Source organism: Sciurus vulgaris (genome assembly GCF_902686455.1).
Source record: "Sciurus vulgaris genome assembly, chromosome: 5".
In the NCBI taxonomy this organism is placed as follows: Eukaryota; Metazoa; Chordata; class Mammalia; order Rodentia; family Sciuridae; genus Sciurus; species Sciurus vulgaris.
Genome location: NC_136465.1, coordinates 162,692,397 through 162,704,928, shown reverse-complemented (window position 1 = coordinate 162,704,928; position 12,532 = coordinate 162,692,397). Strand labels below are relative to the sequence as shown.

At 41.0% G+C, this 12,532-nt stretch overlaps 1 protein-coding gene across 2 annotated transcripts in view; it reads left to right on the top strand.

The window, feature by feature from the left end:
• PAH (phenylalanine hydroxylase) overlaps nt 1-10,207 on the top strand; it is a 68,283-nt gene extending 58,076 nt beyond the window's left edge. The window contains exons 9-13 of one of the 2 annotated variants that reach the window (XM_079139219.1): nt 3,468-3,524; nt 4,516-4,611; nt 5,156-5,289; nt 7,585-7,700; nt 9,297-10,207. In XM_079139219.1, the coding sequence (XP_078995345.1) occupies nt 3,468-3,524; nt 4,516-4,611; nt 5,156-5,289; nt 7,585-7,700; nt 9,297-9,340 (447 nt within the window). In that variant the 3' untranslated portion in view covers nt 9,341-10,207. The remainder of the gene's footprint in view (nt 1-3,467; nt 3,525-4,515; nt 4,612-5,155; nt 5,290-7,584; nt 7,701-9,296) is intronic. The other variant, XR_013763744.1, reaches the window with a different exon arrangement.
• The last annotated feature ends 2,325 nt before the right edge of the window (nt 10,208-12,532 follow it).

Below are 12,532 nucleotides of genomic sequence, written 5' to 3'. Positions count from 1 at the left end.
ATACATATTTCCACTGCCAAATTAAGAGGATACCACATCATATTTGAAACAAGTGAACAAAACAGAAAGCTGAATTCATTGCTTTCTAAGTCAGGGAGAACTGTGCTTGTAAGACCCACAGGCTCTCTAAACAGAGAAAGCTTTTATTACTATTACGTGAGGTTTTGGGAGCTATGGAGTTTAGAGATTGTTGGACTTTTAGAAGTGGGAGGGTGTTCATCTTAGTTAACTTTAAGTCTGGAAGTTTTATCACTGACAGTGCTAAGATAGTATTGATTACTCAGGGTGGGCTTCAAACAAGGACCGGTTACTATGACCTGAGTACTATCAGTCTTCTCCTTGGAGAATAAGAACTTATTTTTGCCACCAGAAGTTCCTCTGCCAAATAAAAGGCTAAGTGTCAACTCTCCCTAAGCCATTTCCATTTTGAGGAACCCCACAGAGGGGTGGACGATTATGTACAACAGATGAGAGCTGCAGGGCCATCAGTATCACATGGCTCCAACTTTGATCTGGAAAATCCCAAGGCAAGGAGTCATTTAAAAAGTTCTATGAGAATATTCCTTTTTGATCTAAAGTCAGGACTTGCTTCTCACTATAGGGCAGTATGGGTTGGGGACAGAGCACAGGGAAATAACAGGGGCACTTGTTTTAGGCTAGCTTTGGCCTCAGGGAGAATGGTAACCAAGAGAATTGGGCACCATTTTCATCTTGGATTTATCAATGGATTTTGATAGATTTGGGATTATGGCTTATTTGAAAGACAAGTGATAAGTGTTGGTGAGGATGTAGAGAAAAGGGAAACCTTATATACATTGCTGGTGGAACTGTAAATCAGTACAGTCATTGTGGAAAACAGTATTGAGGTTCCTTAAAAAATTAGAAACACAACTATGATATGATCCATCAATCCCACTCCTGAGTATACATCTAAAGGAAATGAAATCAGAATCTCAAAGAGATATCTGCACCTCCATGTGCATTTCAGCATTATTCACAGTAGCCAAGCTGTGGAAACAATCTAATTGTTGATAGATGAATACATAAAGAAAATGTGAAATATATGATGAACTATTATTCAGTTATGAAAAAGAAGAAAATTGTTTGTAACGACATGGACAAATCTGGAGGACAGTATGTTAAGTGAAATAAGCTAGACACAGAAGGACAAATATCCTGTGATCTTACTCATACATGGGATCTAAAAGGTTGTCATGGAAGCAGAGAGTAGAATGGTGGTTGCTGGGGTTTGGGGAAAAAGAGATGTTGGTTGAAGGGTACAAAGTTCCAGTTGTAAGATGAATAAGTTCTGGGAATCTAATGTGTACATTGGTATATAGTAGACAAAACTGTATTGTTTACTTGAAATTTGCTACAGGGTAGAGATCTTAACTGTCCTCACTACAGACAGACAGACAGACACACATACACACAAATAGTAACTATGTATTGTGATGGATGTGATAATTTGATTGTGGTATTCATTTTACAGTGTGTCCATTTATCAAATCATCATTTTGTACCCTTTGTAATATATACAAATTTTATTGTCAATCATACCTCAATAAAGCTGGAAAAAATGTTAAAAAAAAAAAAGATGGTTGGAATGAAGATGGTGGAGGGGATGGTGGAGGGGCAGGGAGTAGAACCAGGTCAAGGACAGTGTCTAAATCTGATTTACTTTACATCAGACAGCATTTTCTAAGCATAGCGGGGTCAAGGCTGTGGGCCTGGCATAGGAGGGATACAGAAATGCAAACCATGTGTCCTCTTGCTTCAAAGTTGTCTCAGTCATTCGTTCTCTCTGTCTACACTCACTCCTGTGGTGATCCCACCCAATCCCATGGCTTTGAATACTCTCTTGACTATGACGATGGGTAAATTTGTATCCTCAGCTCAGACGTCAGTCCTCAAACTCTAATATCCAACTGCCTACTCAACATCTCCCCTTGGAGTTTCCTTAGATATTTCTATCATCTGGTCCAGAACTGAATTTCAAATCTTGTTCAAACCTTCACCTACAACCTTCTTCGTATCAGTCCATGATTACTCCATTCTTCCAGTTGCTTAAACCAAAGGCACCAGGGAGTATTATCACGTTTTTTTTCTTTTACCACACAATCATTCAGACTATTCTGTGCATTGTTCCTTTAAAATATGCATAGCCATGTCTTGTCACAGCCCCTGCTACCACTCTGGTTTCAGTCAACCACTGTCATTTCTCACCCTGTTGACTTCATAGCTCCTTTCTGGCATCCTGCCCCTACCTGTGACCCCCCACAGTCCATTCTTGCACAGTGACCAGAGTGAGTCTTTCTTTGTTAACATAATTCAAATCATGTCCACTTCTCTGGTCAAAACCCTGAAATAGTTTCCCATCTCACTGAAAGGAAAAGCCTAAGCCCTAAAATATCTAAGATGATCCTATGTAATCTGACTCTGAATTCCTCCTCATGTACTCTGCTCCAGGCATGCTGGCTCCCCCTCTGATGCTTGAACCAATCCTATATTTCTCCTCTTTAGGGAATGTTTGCATTGTCTGTGTGCTTGGTCTACAATGCAGTTCCCTCAGAGGTTAGTGGAACTGATGATCTCGTTCAAATCTTTGCCCAAGTATTGCCATCTCAATGATGCTTCCTCTGAAACCCCATTTAATGTTGCACCTCTCCCAGATTCTCTGAAACTCTTAATCCCCCTTGTCCCTGTCTCCTTCTGTCTCTTCTTTCCAAAGAACTTATCAGGATGTCACATATCTATGTATATACTTATTATTTGTTGTTTGTCTCCACTGCAAACCACAAAGTCAAGAATCTGTATCAATTTTGTACACAGTCTGGCACACAGAAGGCGTTCAATGAATATTTTTGAAAGGAATGCATATACTTGGAAACACACACACACACACACACACACACACACACACACCAGGCTCAAATAAATGCTATAAAAGAGACAAAGAGACCATGAGAGGAACTCTGCTGTTGAAGTTGTGATGAAAAATGATCCATGACATTTCAAACTTCCCAGTTGGGTAATAGGCCTGGAAGGATTTCAAGCACTCATCTGAGTTCTCCTGTGGTGTCTCAAGGTACATGACTAAGCCTCATCTGATACTCCAGGAATGTTCATGTGTACTATGGGAGAGTATTCATTGGACTGGAATCAAGAGATGAAGCTTTAGATCCCAACCCCCTGTGTGACCATGAGCAGGTCACCTCCCTTCTCTGTACCTGATTTGTAAAGTGAACACAAAAGAACCAACTGATGTTGAAAGGTTCCCCCTGCTCTAGAGATCTCTGCTTCTGTGGTGTGTGGGCAGGGAAGACTTGACAGATCACACAGGATCCATCTGGGTCCTTCTAAAGGCAGCTGGCCACTTGTGACCTTTCTGTGGTCAAGCACCAGCATGTACTGAGGGTAGAGGTTGAGATGAACTGTGCCGACGACTCTCCTTCTCCACCACACAGGAAATTGGCCTTGCCTCTTTGGGTGCTCCTGATGAGTACATCGAGAAGCTTGCCACCGTGAGTCTTTCCTCCCCCTGGCTGTGTTGGGAGAGTGCTGTGATTGTGACCCTCAGAGCTTAAAGATTTGCTCTTTCCTGGAAGCGAGGCTATTTGGGGAAAAGAATCAGAATGTAGTGGATTTCATTTGCACAGGGGAAACTTCACATTTTGATTTCTCCTTCATAGATTATTTTGGAGGCAGCTGCATGCAGATGTTTACACATAATTTTAAACAGAGTGTTCTTGAAAATAACAATAGGCTATGCTAATTGAAATCCCTTTGGGCATAAAGTGTGTTATGAAGTAGTCTGGATTCACAGTTTTGAAGAGGGAATGTTTACATCTGCACCTCTGCACCGGGGCCAGCATTAGGCTCTTTTCTCAGACACAAGGTAGGAATGGGGGTGGACTCTTCATTTCTGCCAACAGTCCTCTCTCCCATGTGACTGTGATGACAGGCATCCACTGACCCTGTAGAAGCAGCACAGCTGCATTGTAGGTGATTTCCTTCCTTTGTACTCCACAGTTTTAACACATCCCTCTCCAGTTCCTAAGTCGAGAACCCCAAGACACTTTTCCTCAGGGCAGGGACATGTTGGACTAGGAGATATTGAAGGGAAATGACTTGGTTATTTGGGGAGGGTACAAGTCCTACCAATTTAAGAACATTTTAGGGATACATGTGGTATCTAGTTTATACCACAGCGAAAAAAGCAAAAAGAATGGGAAGTTCCATGAGAGAGAGGAATTTATTGGGGTTATCTTTTGGGGGCTTCCTTAGTACTCATCAAGGTATGTTCCCCATCATACCTTGGATTCAGCCAACTCTTGATTCAACAGGTGAGGAGGTAGGGTCAGACACTGGATACAGAGACGTGATCTCAAGTGGCACTGACTCCAAGAACAGACCCACACAGACTCCTACCTGGGCAGTTCTGTCCTTCATCCTAGGGTATCTGAATCCTTCCCCTTCCTTGGGGTATGCTCTCCGCTTGACTTTTCATTCCAGATTTACTGGTTTACCGTGGAGTTTGGGCTCTGTAAGCAAGGGGATTCCATAAAGGCATATGGCGCTGGACTTCTGTCATCCTTTGGTGAATTACAGGTAGGACCCTAAGAGGAACCAGGGATGGATTTCAAAGTGGTGGGTATGGGAGACCATCTCATTCTCTTGGTATTGTTGAAGCCCCATTTGTATCCATTTTGAGGTGCAAATTGTAGGCTCATCCTTCAGTGATTGGCACCTAGCAGCTGTGATTCGATTATGGCCATGGGTGTCAGAGAGAGAAATTCAACTCCAAGTCCACAGGGCTCTAGGGAGGAGGGGCCTCCTAATCCTAAGACTGACCTGTGTGTGCAACTTTCCATGTATGCAAACTCATGCCAGAAAATGTGGTTGGCTTGCACCATGTCTGTTGTTCTCTTTGCTTGAAAATAGTTGGAATGAATTACCACTTTCTATCTTGACTGCAGGTTTTAGATGAGCTATGAAGGGTTGAATCTAGTTAAATGCAAAATAACTTGGTTTATTGCATTTGGGATGGAGTGCAGAAGGAATCAGGGTGAAACAAGGTGTGCAAATAGCCAACAGGAACAGCAGGGGCCCCTGATCTTGATTTAACCCAAAGCCTTTCTCTTGGTGCCTGCAGTATTGCTTATCTGACAAGCCAAAACTCCTTCCCCTGGAATTGGAGAAGACAGCTACTCAGGCATACAATGTCACAGAGTTCCAGCCCCTGTATTACGTGGCTGAGAGTTTCAGTGATGCCAAGGAAAAAGTGAGGTGAGCTGGCAACCAGGTGGGTCCTTAGCTCTGGGAGTCTCCTGACTCGGGCTGGGGATGCTGATCTGGGGGTGGTCGGCCTCCAGAACTTCCCCACCCCCATCCATTTCCACTCTCTTTTGAGAGACTGGACATGATTTCTGTTGCAGACTGTTCTGCCATCTGGTCTCTGTTCAGGGTGGACACCAAGTCCAGGCACTGAACCCTCCATGTATAGAGTGGCCACAAAAGGTCTTCCCACCAATTGTGGGAAGTACCTTTTTCGTTTTGTTCTCCCAGACACCTGCATAACTTGCTTCCTCCACTCATTTACATCTTCACCCATGTTTAATCTTCTCTTTGTCTTCCTCTCTTATGTTTATGTTTCGCTTCACCATGTGTCCAAGAAATTTGTCATTAGGTGACTGTCATAGTGTGAACGTCATAGCAGGTACACACACCACCTAGATGGTGACGCCTACTGCACACTGCAGCTACATGGCACCCACATGGTACAGCCAATGGCTCCAAGGCTGTGATGCACAAAATAACACAAGATCAAACCAAGCACAGAGACAAGGATGCAAACACTCTTGCCGTCAGGCACAGTAAAGCCGAGATGTGTGAGACTGCTGCTGGCCTAACACAGAATTTTATTTTACACTAAAATGTTTGTCTTTATAAAGTAGAAGAACAGCAAAATAATAATTCAAAGTTTAGTGTAATAAATACATAAAACAGTAGTATAGCAACTTATTCTTGTTGGCAAGTATTATGTGCTGTACACAATTGTATTGCTATACTTTCTTTTGTATGACTGGCATCAACATAAACACATAAGTGATGTGTTGCACTGTGTCATTACAATGGCTATGGTGTCACTTGGCAAGAGTAATATTCCAGTTCCTGCATAATCTTGTAGGTCCTCTGTCATGGATGTGGTTTATAATTGGCCAAAATGTGGTTATGCAGTACGTGACTGTACTTAAGATCTCTACCCCACCCTTCCATCACACTTCTGTAATTTATTTTTCTCCTTAGCTCTTCTTAACTTCTGACTTATTATAATTTAAGTTCTATAAAGGTAGGGATCTTTGTCCTTTCTGTTTCCTGCTCTTTCTCTAGTCCCTAGAATAGTACCTGACCCAAATAAGCATTCAGTAGATAATTGGTGAAGGCGTCAGTCCCGGAGGCAGTTCAACAAGAGACTGTCAGCGTGGATCCAGGACTCTGGGACGCTCAGGCCTCTGATCGAAGAGCCTTTCCTACACGTTCTGCAACCCTCAAACCAGATGCTCGTCCAAGCAGGAGACATGCCGAGCAGAGGGTCTGCCCCAACATAGATATCTTTTTTTTTTTTTTTTTATTGTAAACAAATGGGATACATGTTGTTTCTCTGTTTGTACATGGCGTAAAGGCATACCATTTGTGTAATCATAAATTTACAAAGAGTAATGTTGTTTGACTCATTCTGTTATTTTTTCCCTTCCCCCCACCCCTCCCACCCCTCTTTACCCTCTATACAGTACTTCCTTCCTCCATACTTGCCCCCCTCCCTAACCCTAACTCTAACCCTAACACTAACCCTTCCCTCCCCCCCATTATGTGTCATCCTCCACTTATTAGCGATATCATTCGTCCTTTGGCTTTTTGAGATTGGCTTATCTCACTTAGCATGATATTCTCCAATTTCATCCATTTGCCTGCAAATGCCATAATTTTATCTTGATACTCACCGTCACCACCTTTAGGAAATAGTTTATCTCTGCCAGGTGAAGGACACAGGACTTGTAGGCCTCTGGAATCCTGGAGCTGAATCTATCAGCTTTGGGTGCATTTGCCTTGAGTAATTAAAGGTAAAATGCTGGCTCAGTGGCAGAGCACTTGCCTAGCATGTGCAAGGTACTGGGTTTGATTCTCAGCACTGCATATAAATAGATTTAAAAAAAAAAAAAAAGGACTATTGCCAACTAAAAAAGTTAAAAAAAGAAAAAAAAAAAAAGAAAAAAGAAAGGGAAAATGCTGGCCCACGAGTCCATTTGCTCTGGCCTAAAATGACTCCACCTCCTCCTCTCTCCAGGACCCTCGGTCCTTCCTGCTCTGTGTTTCTAGTTCTCTCCTCGATCCTCCTTACCCCGGGAGCCTCGCCTTCCTCCAGCACCAGGAAGGCTTCCCAAGGGGATCTCACTAAAGCGCCGCGTCCTTCTCAGCCCTGGCTTCGGAAGTCCCGTTCTAGTGAGGCTTCAGTGCTAACAACGATGTGAAATGCCCCCCAGAAAATGTTACTCTTCTCCAAACGCTGCCCTGTGCTTTCAGGAACTTTGCTGCCACCATCCCTCGACCCTTCTCAGTTCGTTATGACCCGTACACCCAGAGGATCGAGGTCCTGGACAACACCCAGCAGATCAAGATTTTGGCGGACTCCATCAACAGTAAGTAATGAAACAGGAGGTTGTGTTTCCTTACCTTCACTGCAGGACAATAGGAGATTTATTACGTGTTGGATTTGGAGACACCTCACCTGAGCCGCAGGTTCCCTGGGGGAGAAGAACTTGGCAAAAAGGAGGTTGCTTTGAGTGTCCTTTCTAGTTTCACCCTCTGAGAATCTCTTCCATCTCCTATCTCTGCACCACTCTTCTATGCCGGGCCTGTCATCTCAGGTCCCCTTTGTCCTTTGCCTCTCCATCCCATTTCCTCCAAGTGCCTAGCTGACATCATTCTGGCTGAATCTCATCCCCTCAGAGCTACTTCTGTCTACATTATCAGCTCTCCAGTAGCTCACCTATTGCCTTCTACTCTTCCTTGGTAATGAAATTGTAATAGCTGCTGTTAAAAAAAGAAAATCACAAAGTTCCCTTTTTCATACCTAATTCTCCCCAACCCTTCAATTTTTTTTTTTTTTTTTTTTCTAGTAACACGGATCAATTTCTAGTTCCTGTGCTCTCTAGTTGTTCCTGGACTTTCCCCCATGTAGTTCTTCTCTGTTTAAAATAGTCTCCTTCCCAGGCTGTTTTGGGGATGTCCACAGCCTGTTCATCTTTAAATCTTGTACAGATACCTCTTGTAGGAAGACTGGTTCCCATGTCTTTCCTGCGTCTTCCTATTCCTGGAGATTCCTCTCACAGAGGGTTTCTCCCTGTGTTGTTTTATAATTGTTCACTTGTCTGTCTCTCCAACTGGACTTGGGCAGACAGCCACAGCGGGTTTGCTGTGGAATCCCCGGCTGACAGCGCTATACCTAAGAATTATATTAGGCACTCGAGAGCTGTCAAATGAATACATGAAACTACCAAAGAGGGGAGCCCACAGGGCAGCATTATGGGCCAGGCAGGAGTCCCTGCCTTGTGTCATGGCAGTGCAGTCCAAAGTGGTAGGTTAGTCTGAAGTGTCCCTGTAATGCCCCTCTCACATTGCCTGTGGAAACCTCCAACACACAGAACTTGCCCTAGTCACTGTGCCCACGTTCCACAGTAGGTATGGCTGCCTGTGATTTCCCATTTCCATAAAGTCCAAGACTGATTCCCCACCCCCGGCTTTACCCTGGACACTCCGTTGGTATCAGTGTGGTCAGTGAAGAAGCTAGCCAGGTGTTCCAGAGGCTGGGATGTGAGACAGAGGGGTGAGGCCATAGCTGTTTTGCTATTTCTGTAGTTCTTTTTCTCATTCTTCCTGAAAAGACAAAGATAATTCCATAGATGGTCATTTATAAGGGGGTTTTCAAGGACACAGACTAGCCAGTTTGGGAACTGAAGATTCTTAGAGTTATATGACTTTATATAAGGCCTCATCACCTCTCCACATTTTTGTTTTTTTCTGTATCTAGGAGGGAAGCATCCAGAAGGGAGGGATCTAGCTCTAGCGCATCCTAAAATATAGCACAACTGCTCAAATCCTAATGCCATGAAATTTGAGTGACAACAAGCTTCTTCAAGTAGTCTACTGATTCCCTAGGGCTCTGCACATTGTGGATACTCCAAGGGTATTTTTAAATTATGAGTGGACTTTATCAATGGTTTTCTTCTTTCTAGGTGAAGTTGGAATCCTTTGCAATGCCCTGCAGAAAATAAAGTAAATATACAGATAGAACTTGGTCTGTCAACTGAGAATCTCTCCATGGAAATCTGGCGACTTTGTTCATCCATAAAACTGAAAAGAAATACTTCATTTAAAATCTTAGCTTTAAATACTTTTTAGAACAAAACTATTTTGATCAACAAGTAAATCAAAATAATCTGAAGTAACAGTATATTGATATATATCCGAAAGCATAATGGTGGATCTTTTGGAGTCATCTTTGATTTAGAGGTCATGATCTCATACTCCCAATTAAGTTAAAATGGTAATCTGTCACATTTCCTCAAGGTGAATTAAAATTTGGGAAAGGCTTCATTCAAGCTTCATATGTGCTTTTGTTTGCCATAGAGAAGTCCTAAGGGAGTATATATGGCTACATGTGAAATAAGACTGTCATTAGAATTGAATTAGTTGGTTTAATAGTAATCTTATTCTACAAAATTCAGTTTCTATTTGTATTAAATATGACTCCAATTACTGCTTTGTTATTGTGCCCATGTAAATTTTCTTTAATTGGGGAGCCCATTAAGATAGTTACAAAAATTAAAATTTTATAGCATTATAACAACATTTTGTAGGTTTTATTGTAATTGTAAGTACTGCTGTGTGAGGCATTAGAACTCCCCACTGGATACCCACAACTTCCAAAGTCATTTTCCAACAATTTGTCGAGTGTATTTGGGGAACTTTTTGAAAACCCTTATGGTGCAGCTGATGTTAACTAAAGACATAGTTAGTAGAATTCAATAAATATTCATTGACTAAGTGCATACATTATTAAATAGCAAGTCCACTAAAAAAGTGAGGAATTTATTTATGTTAGAAAACACATGAGTGGTTATTAAATTTTACTGTTTTAAATGCTTCCTGGAATGAAATATTCCTTTCATTGCTTTAGAAACACATTAGTTGCACAGTCTTGCAAATTGAAAGAATAATTGGAAATTCATATGTCCAACCCTTCTCAGAGGCTCATTGTGAAAATCACTCATGTGTGGATAGTCAACAGACTGACTTTTGTCAAATGTGCATTTTACCCACACATATGAATTTCTGAGAGACAGTGGGGAGAACATCAGTGTCTCTAAAATTTTGACTCCAAATTCCTAAACTACCTTACATTTTACTTTGGAAGCAGTTAATCCTTAAGGGATTTTCACAGTGCTTCTTCAAGTGTAGTTCTCAGAGTGGCTGTAGTACCATCAAAGTAAATCCTGGGCCCTCTCCAAGCTCTGCCCACTTAGAATCTTTGGGGATAGAACCCAGAGATTTGCATCTTTACGTACTGTGTGGTTGTTTATTATTATTATTCGGTATACATACATCAGTATGAGGTAACGAGGAACATGAAAAATGAATGAAACATAACCCCACCAAAGGAACACATAATGTTCCAGTAACTTTAACTCCCCAAATGGAGATCTGTGAATTGCCTGACAAAGAATTAAAAAATAATTGTTTGAAGGAAGCTCAGTGAACTTCAGGAAAATACAGATAATACCTAAGAAAATCAGAGAAACAAAAAATGGGAAGTTTAATGGACTGAAACAATAAAAAGAACCCAACAAAAAGTCTAGAATTGAGGAATACAACAATACAAATGAAGAACTGCAGTAGAAAGCACCAACAGCAGAACTGACCAAGCAGAAGAAAGACTCTGTGAGCTCGAGACAGGGTAGCTGAAGAGATAGAGACTGAGGAGAAAAGAGGAAAAAAAGAAAGAAGAGGATTTACAGAACAGCAATAAGAGTGATAGCTCTCATGTTCTAGGAGTTCACAGAGGGAAGAGCGTCAGAAAAGGGCAGATGCTTACTAAAAGAAATAATGACTGAAATTTTTTGAAAGCTGGGGAAAGGCATAGACATCCAGGTACCAGAAACTCAAAGATCTCCAATCAGATGCAAAACAAAGAAGACTACACCATGTTATAATCAGACTGTCAAAAGTCAAGGATAAAGAGGGAATCTTGAAAACATCAACAGAAAAAAATCTCATGTAAAAGAGCCTTTGTAGGCTCTCAGTGGGTTTCTCAGCAGAAACTCTGTAGACCAGGAATAAATGGGATGATATAGGCAAAGGGCTGGAAGAAAACAAAAATGCCAACCAGGAATATTTTGGAAAATAAAAGGAAGATAAAGACTTTCTAAGACAAGCAAAAGGTGTGGAAATCATCACTGCAAGACTTGCCTTATAAAAATACTACAGAAAGTTCACCCAACATGAAAGAATGTTAATTAGTAATATGGGGAGTATAAAACTCAGTGGTGAAAGTAAACTTTTTTTAATATGGAACATTTACTTTTATGTGGTGTTGAGGGTTGAACCTAGCACCTCACTCGTACTAGGCAAGTGTTCTACAATGGAGCTACAACCACAGCGCTTGGTGAAAGTAAGTTTAATGGTAGCATGTAAATCACTTGTGTTTATATTATAAAGTTGAAAAGATGAACTATTAAAGTAAGTATAAATGCAAAAATTTAAGAGGTAATAGAAAATATAAAAGTTGTAAATTGTGACATCAAAAACAATGTGGAGAGGAGAAATGAAAGTGTAGTTTCAACATGCAATTGGAATTAAGTCATTATCCACTTACAACAACCCATATAGCTATAAAATGTTTTGAGTCAATCTCAAGGTAACCATAAAGCAAACACATGTAGTGGATATATAAAAGATAAAGAGAAAGGAATTAAGGCATAATACCACTATAGAAATTCATCAAATCACAAAAGAAGACAGCAAGACTGGAAGAAGAACAGAGAATCTACAAAACAAGAAAATGACAGTAGTAAAGTATTATCCATTCAAAATGTCTTTGAATATAAGTGGATTAAATTCTCCAATCCAAACACATAGAGTGGCTGAATGTATTTAAAAAATAAAAACAGCTATATGCTGTCTGCAAGGGGCTCACCTCAGCTTTAAGATCACACAAGCAAAGCGTAGAATAAGTTATTCTGGCAAATGAAAGCTAAAGAGAGCAAAGGTAGCTATAATTGTATGAGATAAGATGAACTTTAAGCCAAAAACTAAAAAAAAGACAAAGAAGGTCATTACATAGTGACAGAGGGGTCAATTCAACAAGGGGATATAACAGTTATAAATATTTATGCACCCAACATCAGAACACCAAAATATATAGAACAATTATTAACAGATCTGAAAGCAGCAATAATGGTGGGGAGCATAA